General features: G+C 40.1%; 1 protein-coding gene across 1 annotated transcript in view; it reads right to left on the reverse strand.

Annotated features, from left to right (window-relative positions):
- Positions 1-22,643, reverse strand: part of MNAT1 (MNAT1 component of CDK activating kinase) — a 128,865-nt gene that overhangs the window by 53,704 nt on the left and 52,518 nt on the right. The window contains exons 5-6 of the mRNA XM_072863896.1: positions 21,754-21,894; positions 15,998-16,123 (exon numbers count right to left, since the gene is read on the reverse strand). Coding sequence (XP_072719997.1) covers positions 15,998-16,123; positions 21,754-21,894 — 267 coding nt within the window. The remainder of the gene's footprint in view (positions 1-15,997; positions 16,124-21,753; positions 21,895-22,643) is intronic.

A 22,643-nucleotide genomic window follows, 5' to 3' on the forward strand; every position in this document is an offset into this window, starting at 1 on the left:
TGAAATGATCATCTTTTATTTAAAGACATAGTGACTCTATGGTCAAACTCAGACCTTATTTGTAAAAAAAGGTGTGGCAAATTTCAGGTAACTAAATCCACTTCAGTATCAATGAGGAGTTTTTTTAAACTGGACAGAGGCAATCGTTAGCAATTTGAGGGTGTTTAGATTAGACATACTAAGTTATTTCAGTATTAGTTGTCAGGAATCGAGCAAACTTTTGCATTTTGACCTAGGAGCTGCATTCAGCAGAGGGTATGATATGCGAACTTCTGGAAAAGAGACCATTCATTTCTTGCAAAACAGCATACATGCTTTGAAGTCATGTGTTTTAACGATTCCAGCTTATTGCTACATTTCATATGAGGTTTTAAATATTGATTTCACCCAGTCCAACCTCTCACACCATTGTTACAGGCTGCTCTCATTCAGCAGTGCACACTGGCTTCGTGACCTTCACAATGACCTCTACAAAAGCAGTTGTGCATTTTACTGTGGTGTAAATCCTCACAGACAAGTCGAACCTGTTCTTTTTGGCATCCAGCCCTTTAGATGAATACTCTGCGGAGATTTATTATGAAAGGGGAATGAAGGGGCATTATTGCACAACATTCATCCCTCCCATACGGCTAAGTTCCATCTTCTACAACTTCTGAAGGCTTTTAAATAAACAGATCTTCTTCATTACACAAATAGTTCTTGCTTCTCACCAATTTTCTGTAATTAAAATTCACTGTTATTTATGAAAAGGGAGACATGCCCAGAAAAAAAGCACGTGTGCTAAGGTGTTTTATGTTATTATTAATAAGTAATATTCATACTTCCTGTTACTATACACGAGGGATTAGTGTTTCCTAGCACGCCATTCACTTACAACACTGAAGTATTATTCCACATTGTAGCAACACACACTGCCCTAAAAGGGTCCATTAATTATTTCTGTAATGCCATGAAGTTGCTGCAGGATATTAGACTGTCTCCACAAGAAATACACTCCAATGGTAAAATGATGAATGACGAAGTTTGCAGGTTTTTAATTAGATTTCAGAACAGTAAGAAAGTATTTACAAAGTTATTCTCTGTGGCCTTAGCTTAACACTTTGTGTGCCCTTATGCAAATAATTTTAAAAATTTCAAGATTAATTGAATTAAAAAATATAAAAGCATAAAAGAACTGGGAAAGGGGCAGATTTTATAAATTCAATGAACCCGCCAAAATGGTCAGAGTAGTAACCCTATCATTCACATTATCTACATTCCTTCAGGTTTTCTAATTGATCCTTCAGCAAAATGTGCCCTGCTAGGGAAGGTGGGGAAACCAAAACAAAAAACACCCAACATTGCATTGATACTCCAGTCCAAAAATCATGTTCAAACTGGCTTTATCTGATAGTTGCTTGGTATTAACCGGAAACGAAGTATTTTGATTGAAGCAGATATTCCCTGATCTGAATCTCTGAATTCCTCTAAAAAGCTCCCTCCCCCCACATCAGCTGTCACGGACAATTGACAATGCACACACACATACCTCCGACTGCAAACATAAAGAACTGCTGTGTGCGTCTCCCCCCATCACCCACAAGCGATGTCAGGTATGGGTTCTCTCTCCCCTTCCTAAAAGCCTCAGCTGGCCATTCCTTAGCTTTCCTGCGCCTCCTTTTCTGCCAGCAAAACCAAAGACAACAGAAGGTACAACAGCAAAAATCTCCCCATACAAAAATATAAGAAAATACACTCTCCTCCCACCTTTCCCAGGTCCATAGTGCACTGTCACAGCTCCAGAGCTGCAGACAGAGGTTGCCCCAAACAGAATATGCAGCAGTGGTTTTCGACGTCTAAATTCACTTCCCACCTGCAGATCTTCCTCTGCTACCTCCAGCACAGCCCACTCCTTCATTTCTAACCCTGATGCTACCAGTGAGATGGAGCAGAGATGGGCTGATGATAACAGAAGGTAAATCAGCATGGTCATGTAGTGTTGTACTATATGTATTATACATATTATATCTTTGTTGTATATAACAACAAAGATAAAGTATCCTGAGTTCTAAAAGGGGTTTCTTGCTACAGAAGAAATTTCACTTTTTGAAAAGCTGTAGTTGCTCTGTACTTTGCCTCTTCATAAATAAAAATAAACTAAATAAAAATTAAAAGTGCAGCCACATTTATACTTTATTCTTCGTGACAAACAAAATAACCCAGATACCACCACTATTTTATTCAGAGTCCTTTTTAAAAAAAAAAAAAAAATCCAAAGGTTTTCAATTAGGAGATAAACAGACTTAATGCCAAAGTTATACCTGGCACCTCAGCTACAGCTGAAGTTAGTTACACAGTTTAAAAGCAACCAAGAGTTAAAATGAGTACAGCACTCTTCAAGAATATTTCTGTTACTTTAGAAGTGACATATCTGTTTAATTTTGTATTTCAAATTCACTTAACTAACCAGACACAAAACAGGTTAAAAATTAGCATAAAGCAGATGATGTACACAACACTATCAATGAAACTAAACTGATACAACATTAAGCTTTAGTATAAACTGCACTTTAAGGTTTGGGGGTTTTTCTCTCTTATTCAAACAGATTTTAGAATTGCCTGATCTGACATAAATTCTTGGCCTAATCCTGTCTAGGCTTCAGATCCTACATAAGTTAAAATGGGAATTCAAGCTCAAGGCATCATCCCACTGTGCTGGTTTTGGCTGGGATGGAGTTAATTTGCTCCATAGTAGCTAGCATGGGGCTGTGCTTTGGATTTGTGCTGAAAACAGTGTTGGTAACACAGGGATGATTTCGTTACTGCTGAGCAGTGCTTACACAGAGTCAAGGCCTTTTCTGCTCCTCACCCCACCCCACAGCGAGTGGGCTGGGGGGGCACAAGGAGTTGGGAGGGGACACAGCCGGGACAGCTGACCCCAGCTGACCACAGGGCTATTCCATACCATATGGTGTCATGCTCAGCATATAAAGATAGGGAAGAAGGAGGAAGTGGGAGGACGTTTGGAGTGATGGCGTTTGTCTTCCCAAGTCACCATTACGCGTGATGGAGCCCTGCTTTCCTGGAGATGGCTGAACACCTGCCTGCCCATGGGAAGGAGTGAAGGAATTCCTTGTTTTGCTTTGCTTGCGTGCATGGCTTTTGCTTTCTCTATTAACCTGTCTTTATCTCAGCCCACGAGTTTTCTCACTTTTACCCTTCTGATTCTCTCCCCCATCCCACCAGGGGGGAGTGAGCGAGCGGCTGCGTGTGGCTGAGTTGCCGGCTGGGGTTAAATCACAACACCCACAAAGAGGCAGATTAAGGTGAATAAGTGAAAACTGAATGGGTGAAGACAAAGGAAGCATGAAGTTCCCATTGCAACCCCCTCTACGTCATCCCATCAGCTCTCAAGCCAAGCCCTCTTCCTCTCCCCCCACAACGAAAGAAAACCCTAAGCATGTTTTACTGGGAACAGCCACAAAGGGGAATCCTTGGTGTGCAGGTACAGCCAAGATAGTGCCAACAGACCTTGAGCACCAGGATCTAGATGTCAAAGATCTATGCCAAGATCTCCTCTCTCAAGCAGACAACACTGAAGCCCTCCAACTCCATCCATATTAGAGTTTGTGTGTGGCTGGTGGAAAATCCAACAATAAAACTCCACAGGTTATCCCTTTTCTGAACCTGCAGTCATGATCTGGCTCAAATCCAACTCCAGATCAAAGTGGAGAAAAACGCTGCCACTCCCAGTGTCATTACCATCACGCTCTTACAGAAACTGCCACCTTTTTGAAAAGGCAGAAAATTCTTCAAATATTTACTAATCAATTATTCCAGCTTTGCTTGTCTGAACTCAAAGGGCCTATCACAGGGAAGGATTACAAGCTGGACATCTTTATATATATTCTTGGATGTATGTGGCTTTTTGTTTTTTTATGCTAGCCATGTACACATGCCCACAGGTACACAAACACAGGCAGCCCTAAGCCCTGGTGCCAAAGGCTGCCTAAGGATGGCAAGGATCAGATGCCTACATCCATCCCTTTCAGATCTGTCAGCACATCTACGCAGCACAGACCAGCAGCTCTTGTTTACTTGAGCACTGCCTCTGACAGTCTTGCAGAGGATCACATTTCTGTGATTCTCTTTCTATGCTTTGGAGAAGAGAGCAGTGCTGTATTTATTTATGCCTCTCTTTCAAGAGATGAAACAGGAGAATGGACCTCAGACCTAAAAATATATGCTGCTTTCCTCCTGTGCACAGCCCTCAGTTTTAAATTGTTTCTCCCTCCAACCTACTTACCTTTCCACTGTCTTCCAATTCTACATGCACCACCTTTCAACGCACTGTCTGTCTCCTGCAGGATCTACCTCACCGTCCCAGAATAATACAAGAATCATTATTCTTACACAAACCATCATTTCATTTTCTACTAATCATTGCAAATGTTGCAAGTTTCAGTTTCCTGGCCCCCATCCAGCTAATTTAGATAGATGGTTCCACATGTGCTCTCTGTCCCTCCATTTCCTGCCCATACCACTACACACATTTGTCTAAGTGAGTCAAAGCAGGTTTCTTTGTAGTCATAATACTCTTATGTATATTTTTTAAAAAGAGCCTGCATAAAATACAACCTATTACCATGCTATTATCCGCTTTGCAAGAGGCAATGATTTTACTGCTCTACCACACATTCTGCTGAACTATAACCATGTCACAAGCTACACCCGAGCCTCGCATTTCCCCAAAATGCAAGAGAGTTACCTGTGTGGCAACTACGTTCAGGCAAAGCAGAACAATAAACTAAAACAGTAAATTCTCCACTTTGGTATACTCCATTATCCAGGCTTTTCTTCTTTAAAAAAAAATTTAAGAGGAATAAAGATAAGCCAAACTTTCAGAGACCAAGGCACTTCTTCATGAGGATAATTTCTCTTTCATTAGTAGCTAATGCTGTCAATATTCCTTTCCAGCGACACCTTGACTGACACGCCAAGTCCAGACTAGGTATATATGGGGAAATTCACCTTTTGATGTCCAACGCCGGTTGCCTAAAACAATATTCCTTTCTCCCACCCTCTGCACCTGAACAAACATTCTTGAGGAAAATTACTTTTGAAGTCTCCTTGGTACAGAACATTGTCTCTTTGATCCAAAACATCTTTTGCTGCAAATACCCTAGCACAATATGAGTGCATCTTGATGAGTACTGAATATTGAAAACTAAGGCCCCCAACAGCTCCTTTGAAATACATCTTTATTGTTAAATGTATTCTTAATTCACAAATGTGCTCTTTTAAAGCTCAAAAGCGGATTCCTCTAAGACCCTGTAGCAAACATTCATTTATCTGCTGCGTTCACTTAGGCATGAGTTAAGGTGCAGAAAGGTGGTATGCACACACACACACACAGAGCACTGCCTCAATCAACATGCTGAAGATTTTTCTCCTTGTATGGAATTAATATATTAGTAAGGCTGGTGTACCTTGTAGCAGAGATTAACACAAAACAGAAGATGCTGTGGGAAACACAAGTCCTGCATGTACACCCCTGCCTACGGCCAGAACTCTTGTTAATGAGTGGGGGGGTGTCAGGTATGAAACCACTCAAGTGTGCACACACCATCCCCTCCTGTCCTCGGAGACCAGACTTCTTACACAGGAACTGATCCAGACAGATGAGTACCAGAACCCCCAATTCCCCAAATACTTCTGTCCCAGAGCTCTCCTATAAAATTCCCAATCCCATGCAGGACCCTCTTAGCCCTTCTTCCTAGAAACTCCCCTAACCCACTCATTCCCACCTTTCTGCCAAACTCTGCCCCAGATCTCCCTCCTCAGAGCGATGGCCCCATGTCCCCCCATGTTCTCCTCAAAGGACCTCACATCCAAGTCCCCGCCTCCTCCCCATCCATCTCACCAGCTGCCCTATGCTTCCCCACCCCTACAACCCCCTGCTTCACGACCACGCCACTGCTGCTGCTGCCAGCACTTCATACCGACTTCCCTGACACGTTTCTTCCAGCTATTACCTCCCACTACACCCATCCCTCTTGTCCTCCTCTTGGCTCCCCTTGCACGACTTTTTAAGTCTGGCAAGAATTTTAGAAGAGCCAGATGTAGGCTGTACTTACCCAAAATTTGTCTGAAGAAGGCCCTGAGAACAGGCAAGGAAGAAAATACGGGCATATGGGAGATCTTTTAACTGCGCTGCAAGGCGAGTCTACTCTACAACGTCAGCAAATAGACTCTCGTTCACTGAGAAATGGAATAACCAGGAATAAAAGTAGTCTGTGAGGTAAGTCTGCACACACATGCCTAATAGGCAAGTCCCTCAAAACCAAACAGACGCAACCCAACTGACCGCTGACTCAGAGGAATCTGTTAAGCCATTAGCCCTGCTCTGCCATTCCAGGTCATCAGCCCTCCTCCAGGTAAACAATAGGAATGAAGGAATGACACAACTGCTTTGATCAGCAACAACAGAAGAAAGGATTAGAAGAAAACATGTAGTGTTCTCACAAATGCAGACAAGTGCTAAGAAAAAGGGATCATTGCAGAAAGATCATACATTCTCCTATGCACATACACAAATTTACTACTTCAGCTTGCCTAAATGGCTTCAAATCCTTCATTGCTCTGACTATAATTCTTTAAATGTTCTTACTGCTCTCTTTAAAAGAGTCTTCCTCTCTGAAGAGTCCTCTTCTCAGCTGATGTATGTCATTTCACATCTAGTCTGTAGAGTGGAGACAATCTAGCAACCATCTGCATAAGAAATCAATGCTTTTATTGTTAGGTAACAATTAAGGCATCTGAACTATTTTTTAAAGATCTAAATTCTAAAATATTTAGTTCTGTGAAGTCCTCTTTACCCAGTCATCTTCAAGTACATAAAAAGTTCCCAAAGAGGCAGAGAACAACCTGCTTTTGGCATCTACCTAGAGAGAAAATGAACTTGCATTGGGTCAAGGAAACGCCCAGTTATGAAGTTTCCCCTAAAACGTAAAAGCAAGGGCAGTAAGTGCTACCAGAGGCTGCCTGGGAGACTGCAAAGTCTCCATCTCCGGAAGGCTTTAAGAATGCGTTAGCCGGGTACCTGTCATGAAGTGCCCCCGACTCTGTCTCACAGCCAGGGAAAGGACCCCATGACCTCTCGAGACCCCCACCCAGCACTGTGATTATACAATCCCACAAATACCCACTGCAATTTTGGCACCAAAGCTTCTCATTTTATTCATTTTTCCTCCCCGACTTAAAATTCCACCCATACAGAGGAACTTTGTCCGCTCTCATTTTTTTATATCGTCTCTATCAAGACATAATGAGACCGCTTATACTCACACTTTCAGACAAGCTATTTATTTCTGTTTCACCCTAGCACTACTTTCTGGTATGTTTACTTTTAAACAGCGCATCAAGCAGCACTATTTAACAACTTTTTGCATTAAAAATGTGGTTCAATAACTTTGCACTGCTCATTTAGCACAAACTCTAATATTTAACATTTATGATGTTTGCAACTCTTGGCCAAAGTATAGCATCAAAAGAGCATATATGCACTAAATTGTATCTTGTTAAAAAGAACAGCAGCACTGAAAAAAGTTATATTGGAACAATCTATAAATGTGTTTACATTATATGAATGATTTGCTGTTCCTTCACAAGGCATGTAGGAAGTCAGCACTTCTCAAATGTGTAAAGTATTTCCATGTGCTTAAAGCATGATCTTTCCAAAACAAACAATGATTGAGAAATTTTTTATTATTCTTTATTTCCCTGCCAGCTGTTTTTTTGGACTCTCCTCTCAGCCACCTTCTTTCTTTCAGTCAGATCTCTCCTTATTGCTCACAGTAACACCTACTCAAGCAATAGCATATTCAGAGCTGTAACACTCAGAAATAGGAAGATCTCAGGCTGATTTAAATGGCATTTTCCTTAGATCACTTTACAATGTGTCTTTGTGCTATCGTGGCTAGTGGCAGGTCTGGCTGTTGCTTAGGATAGAATTTGGACATCCTACGTTAGGACCTAAAGCCCAGTGCCTGCTGCCATACAGGCAGGGGAGCAGACGACAGCCTGGCTGAACCCCTCCGGCAGCCTTCTCCCTACGAGCCTCATCCTGTGCAGCATCTTTTCACGGGACCGAAACAACATGCTGCAGAAGCACACAGATGTACTTCTGAAATTTGATGGTAAAGAGTCAGGCAAGCAAGCTCTTGGGCAACTCCATAAATCATACAGCAGATTAAAGAAACCAAACAACAACAACAACTAAAAAAAATATTTTTTTTTTAAAAACCCAAACCCTAAGAACAGTTACATTCCAAAGAGTGACAGCTAAAGGGTAGATCTGCTCCACTGCTGGCTAGAGCCACATCACTAACAAGTACATTTGTCTTCCTGTCCACTCCTGTACAATTAACAGTGTTGGCACTATTTCATTTACTAAATTCCAGTCATTACAGCTGTGAAAACTTATGTGCCTAATTTGTATTTATACTAATATGTGTATATAAACATGCACTGCTTTAGCCATGCAAAGGACCCTTAAAGCAAATGAACAAATATTTATTCTAACAGAGCAGTATAAGAGAGCCCAACCATAAAACAGAATCGGGTCAAGCAGTTCTGATTATGTCTGTCCACCAAGCAGTTTAATTTCAACGATGGCATCTTTCCCAAGGCATTCCAAACAGAAATCCTGCAAAGAGATATGGGGAGACGTAGAACTGCATTTTCAAAATCCAGTTTCCTTTCCCAAGGCCAGCATTCTGTAAATGAGGGGAGGAGAAATGACAAATACTGTCATTTACTTTGTTTTTTTTTCCCCAAAAACATTTCTTACCTACATTAGGAAAAAAATTCTTTAAGTCAACATAATGTGCTTAATGTTTATGCACTTTGATATAATAGTAATTACTTAGTAAGGCCAGAACCCAATTAAATGTTTTAGACTTCAGTCTGTGGGCTGGAGTGCACAGGAAGCATTCTGATGATAGATGACAAAGTTTATCTGGCATACACTTCAAAACCAGCGTTCAAAAACTTCAAGCACAGTTCTGCATGTATGTGCTCGACTCTTAACAAAACATCTTTATTTAAATAGAGGGTTAGAAATTTAGTATTACAAATATATTTACTACTGTTAATCATTCTCCATCGTGCTACTTGAAAGCTGCAGGCATATTGTATATATAATCCTATGAGATTCAAGTGAGCAGTATGTGGATCACAGGACTAGATCACTGTTAAAATCCAGCACCTTAGCCCTAAACTGAATTCCATCATTCAGCATTTTTGGCATCCCTTAGTTCCTACATTTGAATTCCATATCCATTTATTGTCAGAGATGGTGGCGATCCAGCAGCCGCAATTTCTTTTCCCTTTTTGCTTTTCAGAAACAGGTATCTTCAGCAGATCAATGCAATGCTCATAGTAAAAACCAAGATATTGTTACTGATGACCAAAATTCAAAGCTAAAGCAAAATGCAATATATAATCTCACTAGGAATCATGAGAGGGTGCTTAGCAACTGCAGAATCCCACTAGCAGAGTTGGTGTTGCAGGGCTGTGTGCACCTGCTCTCCAAACCTGCACCCCCTGTGAATCTCCACTCCAGGGAAGCTGCTTGGCCAACAGTGCCGGTTCTCTGAGCATCTTCATCCAGAGACCTGCTGGAAAGCGCTGCGACTCCCCTCTCACCGGCACATTTGGGTTTCCTCTGCAATGGGACTCTGCTTCACGGGACTGACGCCCAGCCCAGCGTGTCCGAGCACTGAGCTGGGATACAGCCATCACGCACGCAGACACCAAGGCTGCAAGAGCAATGCAGCAGCCTCGTAGTACAGACTCAGCCAGACTCCTGCTGGAGGTCTAGATAACACTCAGGGCCACTGAAATTTTACCTTTACATGCATGCTCTCTAAAACAAATACGTCTATTCTGAGAGGATCTATACACCTAAACACACTACTTCCTCTTGAAAAGAAGTGTTGTGATTTTGTTGTGATTCTAAACTACAAAGCGTTGTCAAAAGGGAAATATTCCACCCAGCTGCAAATAAGAAATGTGCATAGTATGAGCCAAATGAAGATTAAAAGCAAAACACCAGTTAAACTCAGACTGGCATACATCTCAGAAATCAATTCCATCTGAAGCGTTTCAGCCTGAAGATAGACCAGCTGAGCTAATAGTGAAGGAAGGAAATAGGCTTGATTTTTTTATTTATTTTTTTAACTTCAGGCAAATACTAAAAGCACTTAAAAAAAAAAAAAACACCACACCACACCAAAACCAACAAACCAACCAACCAAACCAGAGCAGTAAGAATTGTCAAAGCAAGGCTAGAAGGCTGAAATGGTTCCCAGTCACACAGACGGGGTGGCAAAGCACTCTCGGGAGCTGCACAATAGTTGCAGTCTAAACCATGGTGTGACATGCACTTCACTTACCTCAGAGTACCTGGCATATGTCTAAGCAACTTTGAAGGAGCACAATTGATTAAAAAGGTATTTTGACAGACTTTTTTGCATTTGGAACAGGATTTTGGATAATTGCTCCACAAGCTATAAAAGAAACAGACTGAAAAACAGGAGCAGCCACTGAGCAGTTGTTTGCACAGGAAGCAATATTGTAGGAAAAGGCAATAATGAAGAACAGTTAATTTGACCTGAGCTGATGAGGTCAACCTTTTAAAAGAAATAGCTCCACATAACGTTAAATAAGAACATTATTTCCCATTAGAATAATACGGCAAGTGTAACGCTGCACAAAAATCTATTCCCTAACACTTGTTATGCTCAGCTTAGTGGTAACGTGCATTCCTGAGGTGTCCTAGACATCCTGTGTCTGACACAGATCCATTCCTCTGAAATATTGATTCGACTGCTCCCTCCTGCAAGCTCCAGCTGCTTCAGACTGCACATTGCTCTCCCCAGCATTCAGCTACTAATGGCCTGAAACTACAAGAACTGGAATAAAATCCTGGTAATATTCAGACACATAGAAAGTTAAATGCAACATTGCTGCTGTGATTTGGACAGGGAAGCAGAAGCTGAAGCAGATATTCACTCTTAATTCGCTGCCGTTCAGGGGTGCTGTTGACAGGAGATGGAGCCTGGCTCAGCGGAAGAGACACAAGGTTAGGAATTTAGTGGGGCTGGATCCTATTCCTCCTTCCACCGCTGCTCTGCTGTCTAATCCTGGGCGAGTACGTCCCCTCCGGTCATCTGGTTCCCCTCCCTCCCTGACACATCTATTTAAACAGCAAATTCAGGGGGGTAGTGACCATCTTGGTAATGACGAAGCATGTACTACACTCTGCACTAACACTTCTGTTAATAAGTATTCCCACTGCTATTAAATAATAAAACAAAAACCGTGACAGAAATTGAACAGTCAATGATGCATTATATTAGTTTTGAGGTATTTGGGTATAAAATGTAAAAGGCAAACTCTCCCAAGTAGCAGCAGGCCAGAGGACACCTATGTTCTTTTCCTGCATATTTGGGCAATCCAATTAGAGGTAATTGAGTTTTTAACTACATGAAATTACTTCAAGAATACCATCACTAGAGGCTAAGTCTCCTGGGAGGCTGGGGGAAGGGAGCAAAGAAACATAAAACTGGAAAGAACAGAAAAGGGACAAGGCATGCAGCGTGAAACATGCTGAAGAGAGCACACAGCATTCATATTTTTTACAAACATGTAACTGGGCAGCAGACTCAAAGGTTTGCATGTTCCCAGTTCAATGAATTAAAGAGGAGTTAAATACATCCACACTTCTATGCGTTTTTAATCACAATCATAATGTAAAGCACAAATCTATGAGCACCAAAAGACTCCTACAGTCCTGTAAACACTAAAGATTTAAAAAGAAAACTGAATTACTGTAATGAAATGAATTCCTGCTGTATTTGCAAGCTGCCATTCATGTGCAATGCATATGAGCACCTCTTTTACACATTAAAATTAGCTTCACATTAAAGCCACCTCCCAACCAGAAATGGTCACTATATTCACCAAGAAACAGAACGGTTCTATTGCCAGACCTTAGATTTGTTTTGCGCACCCTGATAAGCCGTAGAAATGCTACAAACGTCATTAGTTTCCGACAACCTTTGCTCTTTTTGACAGGTACTAAAATCTGAAGTACAAGCATTGACAGGAAATAGTATTTTTAGCACTACTGCAACAATTAAGATTGCTGCAGTTTCTTTTGTAGCTTTACACTGATTTGAGGTTAGATTTAATAAGACTGTTTTAAATATTCAGATATGCTGAAAGCCTATTTCTTAATATGATGAGCATAAGCAGAAAACTCTGAAGCACTTTCTCCCCCCACTTAGAGATAAATCAAACTGATTGATTAGGAAGGTATGCCTTGTGCACAGAAGATATAATTTACTGAAATAAAATTTAAAAGTTAATGAGCAGACTGCAAAGAAAAAAGACCTTCCACTTGAGGGAAAAAAAAAAAAGGCAATTTAACAAAAGGAAAAGTGAAGGAGACCCTATCCCCATGAGCTAATTGTCTGTCGTGCTATAGGGGATGCTCTTGCTTAGCTTACAAGTGAAAGACACTCCCTCCTCCCCCTGCAAGCATAGGAACTCCACAGCACTAATATGACACCTTAGATGAGCCAACTTCCTTGAGCATTGCCCAGGAGACTAGAATGGGCATGCCCCTTAATTCAGAAACCGAGAAACATTTCCAATTATCAGTCAGGCTGAAGAACATCTCTGACCAAGATCATCCCAGGAAAAACACTCATGTTCAAGCTGAAAAAAAAACCATGGATTGCCACAACTGACATATTTTTATAGCCTCTGTGTAAACACAAGCTCCAGATTGGCAAGCATCTCAGCTAGCTCTATCTGGACTCCCTTCTTTTGAAACAAAATTACAGAAAACACACACCAGAAAAGGTCAGTGGCCAAACTATTAGGAAAAAATAAAAGCACAGGGGAAGAACACACATAGTGATTCATTAAATGTGTTCTGCCGAAACTCTAACAGTGAGCACAAACCAGACTTTTCACAGAAACTGTACTTAATTTGCAGAACTGTTGAGCCAAACAGAGCATTAATTAGAATTGTATTTTTTAAGAAATTCTCAGTGCTCCCCTACAGCTGCCCCCACCAATATAAGTGGCGTGAACCCAATGGCTTAGAGAGGAACAAAGCTAAAGCAACTATAAAGAGTGCTGCCCTTTTTGTTGCAGTGCAACAAAAGCTCTACCTATTTCAACTGTACACCTATGCAAAACAATGGACTGAGCATCTCAGGTTTTTAGAAAAACACTCAACCTGGAAAATAGGCATGTCGTAAGGTGAGTGCCCAGGTGGGAATTCACCTTACGCTGTCACTAGAATACACTGTCACAGATCATCAACCACACCAAATCACGTACAATGAGCAGTACTGCTTTTTACAAAACTTACTCCATTCCAAGCCGAACAATTTGCATTTGACTACAGCAACTTTCCAAGACACATCCCCATCCTACTCTGAAAACATCAAGAATTACAGATTTCATTGTTAAAATTGACTCTGGAATGCAGTGAAGCCAATTAACCAGCGGAACATTGTGAACTTTAGGTCTTATTTGTTCCTTCATTTCCTATTTAGATCCTATTTGTTTAACTAAGGTTACTGGTTCTTGCTACATTTACTGTTGCACTGTTCAGATTTGGCACGTTCTGTGTTAGAGGTACTTACTGTAAATTGAGTCCTATCTTAACTTTCTCTTAAACTAGAAACAGAATGCAGTACGAAGAGTATCCTGCTTTTGAATGGACTTTTGTGGCTCCTCTTTGCATTCTGATTTTTGCATTCAAAATGCAGCCGGCAGAGCTCTTCAGTCCCTGAGTCTTCCCAATATTGCATTCAGAAGGAAAAGTCCTTTCCTATTTATTGCTGTACTATTCACATACCCAAGGCCCCCCCCACACACACATGCTGTGGCCAAGGGTCAAACTGGTTTACTTGCTTAGCTAAACTTCCAAATCCTTTTCACAGAGCCTGTTATTTACTCTTCTATTTATAATTTTGCATTTAGCCATATTAAAACACATTTATTTCAAATGAGGCCAGCTTGTTAAAGGGGCCCTGTAAACTGCCAACTTGCATGTCATCCACAGAAATTCAACATCTGCTTCCAAATGCTGAACTGTGTCCTAGCAGAACACCCACAGAAATATTCCCATCCTGTGGTAACCAACAGCTACTTTAGAAATTACCAGTTAGCCAGTTAATTCATTTATTGTGCAGAATCTCAATATTGTTATTACTGTGTAATGTAATTTCTATATAATTCTAAAAATCAATGTCATGTAATAACTAAATCAAGCACCCTATAAAGAAAATACGGAAACATTCATCTTTCTCAACAAAACCTGTAATTTTATCAGTGTAAAATCTGTTTTGCTTGATGTAATCCATTTTCCATAAATAGTAGTCACCAACTTTGAATATTCCTATCCTTAACTTTATTGTTAACTGTACTTATTGCTAATTCTTTTTTTTTTAAAAAGTTGTTCTTTTTTAATCTATGACTAAGGTCAGTCAGGGTGAAGTTTGTTTGTTTGCCTGGGATTGAACAAATTAAATTAGTAATCTACTCACTTTCTGAACACTGATAAAGTAACAATCTGGAGTATCCCCTATTATTCTAAACGTTAAGATGTAAATGACATGATGCTAGAAATCTCCTAATCCAAGTCCTTCACCACTCCTGGATTAAGTTTACTTAGGGCTGCAGATTTGACGCGTCCGCTACTGCATACTGCATTTCATATCCATTTACAAATGCATTACGAAGTACTTCCATTGTCCTCACCATGTAGCATAAGCTTATCTTCTTCCTTTTCCCAGAAGAAAGGTCAACAGCTTTAAGAAATTCTGACAATATATTTTAAACAGCAAGAAAAAGTACAGGCATTCAGTTAGAATATTTTTTAACCAGAACAACTAACATTTTCTGTCCACTAGCTTTTCTACACAAACAGAAAACATCTCACAAAGCATATCAATCTCCCCCAGACTCTGAGATTTTAAAAGAAAAAGGAAGAAGATACGGTTTATACTACAGGAAAACAAGAAAACAATCTGCACAACTTTGCAAAAGGTGACACTGCTTTTGGAAAAATAAGCTGCAAATGCTTCAACATTGTGAACTCTCTGGAGGATAATGAACACAGCGCAGATATCCCTGACAAAATAAATTGATTAATTGATGGGAGACTAGTTTGATGCAAAGGTTTTTGCTTTGCTGACTTCTTGGTTTGTTGAGGACGGTGTAGAGTGCATTGGTTATTTTCAAGACATCGTTTACCATTACCAATTCTAAAATATGAAGTCTAAAAAAAGTGCAGAGATTTAAAACAAAACAGGAAAACAGTTAAGTGCAAAAGAGATCAGTAATTCATGCTCCCACCCCTAAACCCTCCCCCAAAACTTTGCATTTTCACACACAGGCTGATGCATACTTATATCATGTCATGATAAACAGCAGCAATGCTGACACATCTTTAGCCGTCACCGTAGCAGTAACACATTTGTAAAAATACTTTTTGCTTCCTAGAGTCCAATAACAATGAAAATAGCATCCTTAACCACTCAGCACCATTTCCTGAATTGTCCATCTCATACTCACAGATTATTCCAGTGCTTAAAGTAAATCTGAAGAAAGCGTAGCCTATTCTTGAACTTCCAAAATTTCAACTTCCAGAAGTGGTACACAAATGAGACAAAAATAATTCAAAGTACATTACAACTTTCCAGGGAGAGGTATAGCTTGTTTTTTGACAGCTATGCAATGGAAGTATTTCATATATTCCAACTAGCAGAATGATGAAATTCTTAGACTAATTCCTAATTACTTATTTAATTGGAAAAGAACAGTCTATTTCATATAATATGCAACTCAGGTTTAAATAACCTCGAAAATTCATATGAGGAAACCCTCAGTCTTTTGAAAGGCATTAAAAAAATAAACAAGCAAGTCTTACCATTTTGATGCCAGTGGAAAACGTGACTGGTTTGACAGGTTTGGGTTTTTCCAGTTGCATTTCTAGCTGAGTAGATCTGTCCTTATGCTGAGCTAAAAGCAGTGAAGCAGGAAGACTGGAGCTCTCCTGTAAACATATGAGGAACAAATTTGAATGCTAAAACAAAACAAACGTTAATTAACACTGCATAGTCTTCAAAACTACAAGCTGTGTCTGAAAGGCCGTCACTAGCAGAGCCGTGTAATGCTCAGTATCCTCTCTCAGAGACAGTTTACAGAAAACGATCATTTTCAGTAATAAGAAAAAGCTGCAGCAACCTCGTAAATCAGAGTAACCTGCAAACAACCATTTTTATAGAATCCACATTAAAGACAATATAACAGGCTCCTTATTCCAACTGGCCAATGCAACTATATTTATTAAAATAAAAAAAAATTAGAACTTAATCAGAGAAGGAATAATACCAAGTGGTATAACTTGGATCAGATGTTTATCTAAGACACATTCTTTCTACCAATGAACTCAGACCAGTTTGAAATTGTTTCCCATTAGATTTCACCTGAGGCCGTTTGGAAATGATCCTTGCTCTGCTTTGCACAATGGCACTATTGTAAGTGCAACCAACAGCATATTTATTTTCTCCTTCATCAACTTATTTTTAGGGAAGCCAGCCAATTGAAAAAAAAAATATAAAAAGTAATAAAATGAATAGTTAAGCAAATGAACTACTTAAACTCTCAGAACAGAATTATTATTAACATACATATATGTAACTGCATTATTGAGAGAGTCGGAAAATTACTGGCTAAGTAATTTTCTAATAAACTAATGTGACTATCCACATGCACACCGAAATCCTTGAGACTTCCTAGCTAGATCTACCATAAAGTCGAGAGCAGGGAAGAAGTTCAGACTGATTCTTCCCGGACTGCTCTAGCGCAGTATTTTATTCCTAAGGCCCTCAAACATCACATATACTTCTGTTTCACAGAACCAAGCAAATACTGAACTATGAACCATATTTGTTATGCACAAAACCAAACAAACTTTAATAAACAGGACTGTGACTTTTTTCTTTACTTATAACAGTTCAGGGTAAGAAGCTGGAAGTTTTTAATGCTGCGAGATGCCTTGCTGTTCATGGTATCCTAGAGAAATCTTCTGAAGGGATCATAAAGAACAGTCACGTTGTACACCGACTTTTCACATCACTCTCCAGTCCTCTTTCCTCTCTATTTTTTGTTACACTCACTTTGTCTTACGACTAGATTGAAAGTGCTAAAAGCAGAAAAATCTCACATGATAAGATCTGGTACAGAGTCACAAATAAAACAATTAAGGCACAGGATCCTACTCACATTTCTGTGATTAACCGGGAGGAGGGGAGGGAAGAGGTTAAAAACCTAAATTGTAATAATGAGACATCTAATTTCTGTACAACTGGGAGAAAATTTGGACCGCAAAAGCACTAGTTTACAGTCTGCATCTGCAAAGTGTTGTATGTGTCTGTAACTACCGTGCAGCAGCATGTGCTGCTAGCTGTCAGCAGAGTTAAGGATGTTGGATTCTTTTAATCATCAGATTTAATATGCTGGAGGAGAAGGGAAGAGTGTGAAGCATTTTCTGGTTCGTTTTGCCCTCTCATATTCCTTAAACGTTCACTGCATTTCTAATACAATAACTAAAGAAAGCCAATTTTTGTACCAACTTCTCAAGAGTTCACACAATGACGGGTAACCAGATTACGCAACTGTGGGAAAACCACACTGTGCCAGCAAGCCACCACATCCGTGATTGTTTGTCCTTTCTAATATGCACATAGCCCTTCTGTTAACTATTAACACACATGAAAGGTCCAATCCTGTAAGCATTTATCCATACTAGCAATTTTCTGTATGAACAAAGCTAGTTATACGCGAAAATTTCTGAAAGATTTGTCTCAAAAACCCTGAGGTTCTGGTAAAAGTGGGGACACTTGATGTCTTTAAGGCACCTTGCCCTTTGCTTGACTCCAAGCTATGCCATGGCCTAGGGAAAACCTGCCTCTCTCCCATGTGCTGCAATGCCATTTTGCTCAAGCCTGGGAAGCATGGGCTCTTGAAGAGGAGAGTGCAAGTCCCACAACACAGAAGACATCTAAGAGCAGATCTATAATCCTCTGTATACAGGTGAGAGTTTATGCAGTAAATAAAGGAAATGCTTTGGTATTTTACTCAACCCCGATTATCCAAGTCTAGAAGGTGAAAAAATAAAACACAACACACATTCAGCTCTTCCAATAATATGTAAAATGCATACAAGTCTAAATTACAACAAGGTGTTGTGCTTTTAAAGTGAGAGGTTTTATTGTAAAAGAGGTCACTTACAATGAAGGTAGTATAAAATCTGCCTAATTTAGTAGTGGGAGGCAAAACAGGCAACAGTCTAGGCAAAGCACCCGATTGCTCTTCCAGTAGCCCACGACACCTTGCTCACCTTTCCAGCAAGTGACACTGGCCTTCCCCTCCCTGCTCCCAGCGAAGGACGGGTTCGTGGAGCCTCGGCCCCAGGTCCAGTCCTTTCTGCATGACCCACTGAGCAACTCAGGCTGATCAGGAATGAGAGCCTGCTGCACGACATTTTAAATACCAAACATTTCTGTGCCTTTTTCCCTGCCTGGACTATCTAAACCATAAGCTCTTTGAAGACAGGACAGTATTCTTGTACCCTTTTGTATACAACTGAGACCTTTACTCAATATGGTAATACAATAAATACCACATATAAGAAACTCTGAATCTCCTCAGTCCTTAGGATTTAAGCAAAGGTAAAATTCTCTTCTTGGAAGATGAGACCCCCGACATCTCTACCTGCACCACACACACAAAAAAATTTGTCTTAAATTTTCTCTTGCTGCCCAGTATGGGGTGGGGGAGGAATTCTTCAAAAAACTGAGCAAGACCCAGGTGAAGTGGGCTCTGGGTTCCCAATGCCAGGTGATGCATTCAGAAGAGACGATTCAAAACCAACAGGTGAAATGTCAGCTTCCCACCTTCCTCTACACTCACAATCCTGCTCAGTCAGTAGTTTTGCCACTAGTATCACCGTAGCCAGAACTTAATCCTCGTTGTTTTAGCACAGTACCAGAAACCATAGATATAAGGTTATTTTTTTAATGTAATCTTTTACACTGCTACTGCTTATGCTTGCTTTTGCTGCATTTCTCAATTATGTTTTATTTATGATCAGCTTCATTTTCAGATTTGCAGCACAGCATTAGAAGGATTTCAGCGACCATAGGAAATGTTTATTTGTTTAACAACTGCTGGTTTTCCAGAGACTTTGTAAGTCATTATACAAACACTTCAGTGCTGGTTTTATAAACCTTTAGTATTACAAAACAAGTTTTGCCTCAAATTTAAGTTAACGGTGCCCCCTCATAAACACAGACAGAACTTAAAATTGCCCAGTTTCCTTCCTCAGCCTTTAAAAAAAAACCACCTTTCTGTTGTTTTTAGAATATTAAGATATGTTTTAATAGCAATACATATGCAATCACAGTTAAAACTACCTATTTTGGTCATGGTTTTAAGATTATTTATAACCATTCTTTCCTCAAGCCATCTGGTGAAGTAGGTTTCCAGTAAAACCAACTGCTGTCTAAAAAAAATTTTTAAAGAAAACCAACAAAACAAACACACACCACCACTGGTCTCTAGTAAATTAAGAGTATGTTTCAGAACAGGATTGAAATAAGTCGGAAACCAGTTCAAAATCCCTATTCTGAGCCATTACATTCAAGTTCACAGTGGAGTTTATTAATCGATCAACCACTCAAACTATTCCTAATTGTGTGGACTGTAAGCACGTTTACCTTTAAAGTGAAAAGAAACGGCTGGATGCAAAGTTATAGACTTGAGGGATTTTCAGAGAACCTTTCTGCTCACCCCTGCCTTTGTCTACAAAAAATGAAACACCAGCTCCTTTCAGCAAAACCAATGACAGGTTGCCAGGACTCCTGGCTTAGGAAAAAGGCAGCTCTTCAGGAGGGCTCCTGAAACTCCTAAATCGCACATCGATGCTCTCTCTTCATGTCAGTGCCTTCTGCACTGGTTCAAAGAGGAACTCTAATTTTCCAGGAAAAGCAGAAAAGCATCTGTATCTTGAATAAGAACTGAGAATACAAAGCAGGAATTAATGCTATATTAATGTGAGATATACTGAAATAAGAGAGAAATTCTGATTTAAATCTGCCAGGCAGCTTTAAACCCCATTGACATAGCTGCACACATAGATGCATGCATACATACTTCTCCTTTTTTCTGATTTCCTTCAAGGTTACACACAGACTGTTCTCATGGGTGTCAGAGCATGTGAATGTCTGTGCATGCATGTCTGTACACATACGTGTATTAAAACAATCGAGATGTGAATCTTGTTTAAATAACACATTTCTTGAGCTTCTCTGTGTCCACACATCATCATTGCATTTCAGATGCAGAATCACCTGAATTCAGTGAAAGACAAGATTAACACAATTTCCAGAAGTAGCCTGAGTTTTTCTTCAGTTGTCTATACACCCCTCAAATGAATCCAAGCTTCATTCACTTCAAAAGGAGCAACTCATACACAAAAAGTTTGCAGTAAGAGAACGTGACACACTCAAGGCAAGAAATCTCTTTCTTTTAGTAGTTTTTGAATACAAAGGGACCACCTATCATTTAGGTGCTCTGACTCAAAAAGGGTTGACTAATGCTCGAATAATTCATGAGGTTACTGTCCCCTGTTCTCCACCACCTCCCCACTGCAGAGGTGGCTGAGGTCATGAAGTAGCTCCTGATTACCATTTTGCTTCAACACACCAGATTACCAACCCTGGTTGATAATAATCAGGACTGCTTAACAAGCCAACAATGGTAAGAGTTTACATTATGGCTGAACCAACTCAGTAGCTCCTCTCTACACCCCTCAAATTGCATGATCAGCCATGCACCAAAGCAGATGCAACTGTCATCAGCTGAAGGCAAAACAAGCAGGCAGTTAGGTGGCCTCAGACATGACAGAACCTCACCCATCATGCATCAGGTTCAAGGTGGAGTAGTCACCATATCAGCTATGCTAATACAAGCCATCCTTGATCACAGTCAAAGCCTGTGGCTTTCATACTGTCAATGAATTAAGTAGACATCTAGACTTTTATACTAGCTCTTCTTCAGATATGCAGTCAAATGTAAACTAGTAAGTAAAGTGGCAGAGTAGCTGGACTCACTAAAGCAATTTCTGAAATATACCTCCACATGTCAATTCGTAACAAGAAAAGAGCTTTCAATGGAAGCTCACTAGGAAAAGAAGTGAACAAAAAAAAAAATCAAAACAGGTAAAACCAGGAAAACAGCCTTCTTCAAATACCAAAATAACCTTCTGCATTTTTATTTGCTAGAATCTTATCTAGGATTAATTTTGTGTTGAAACAGCCGAGAATGCTTTCCTAGAATTAATTTCTAGCCACACTGGACATTCTGGACAACGAGTCCCATTAAGTCTATGAATCCCAGAAGCACTCTTTCTCCAGTCCTTAGCTTACCAAACCCAGAATTGTTTCTAACATTGAAATAAGCGATAGGTGAGAGAACAGTAACACAAAACATGCAAGACAGGGAAACAGAAAGGGGCGGATGTGTTAGTTCCACACAGTTAACCGTGGTAGAGATGAATGTCAATGTATTTGCTGTTTGCTCTGCTACTGAGCATTCAAAGCCTCTGGTTTTGTTACTCACCAGATCATCCAAGAGTGCCTGCTTGTTCTTCCTTTTTATCATCTGTTGTAGCTGTTCTTCCTTCTGTATGAGCAGTCGCCTTTGTTCGTTTTCCTGTCGCTCTACCTCTAAAGCTTCCTCCAGCTCTTCCTGCTCCCGCGTCTGAAATGGAAATTGGAAATCAACTCATAGCAATCTTCCTCCTTGGGTGGACAGAGCTCACCCACAGCTCTACTGCCTACCAAAGCACCTAGGACTGACCAAGCAATGGGAACGCAGCCAAATTCTACCTTTTAAGGTAGAATTATGACATTTGCTATTATGCCAATTCTACCTCCTCTTTTTGTCCAGTGCAAAGTTAGATTTATGAGTTAGATTAAGGTAGAACTATGAGTTAGTTTAATTATGAATTAGTTTATGAGTTAGATTAAGGTAGAATTATGACACATGCTATTATGACAATTCTACCTCCTCTTATAGTCCAGTGGAAAGTTAGATTTTTTCCTTGCTGCTCTTTGCAGTAGGAAGTAACCATTTGGATCTTGGCTCTTTAAATGTTAGAGAATGACAATGGGTTTTCCTTACACCTTCACTCTAAAATGAAGGCACCCCTCTCTGCTCCCACACATCCTACTTCTCAAGTGATGGAAGCGGGTGACCGAAAACATAAACCCACAATACTGTTTCTGATCACCCCCCAATCAGCTGCATCTTGTGTGCAAAGTACACTGTGTGCTTCTTAACAGTGGTGGAGAAGAAAAATAAGACATTACAAATCTGTGAATATTAATGAAGAACCTTATAAGCTAGAACATATTTAAGCATGAACTGTGAAAAACATCACATTCCTAGAAAATGAGGAATTTTTCCTGTAACTTGAAGTCATATGCCACAAGAGAAGAAAAGAAAGA

The sequence above is a fragment of the Ciconia boyciana genome, chromosome 6, assembly GCF_034638445.1.
Source record: "Ciconia boyciana chromosome 6, ASM3463844v1, whole genome shotgun sequence".
NCBI classification, from domain to species: Eukaryota; Metazoa; Chordata; class Aves; order Ciconiiformes; family Ciconiidae; genus Ciconia; species Ciconia boyciana.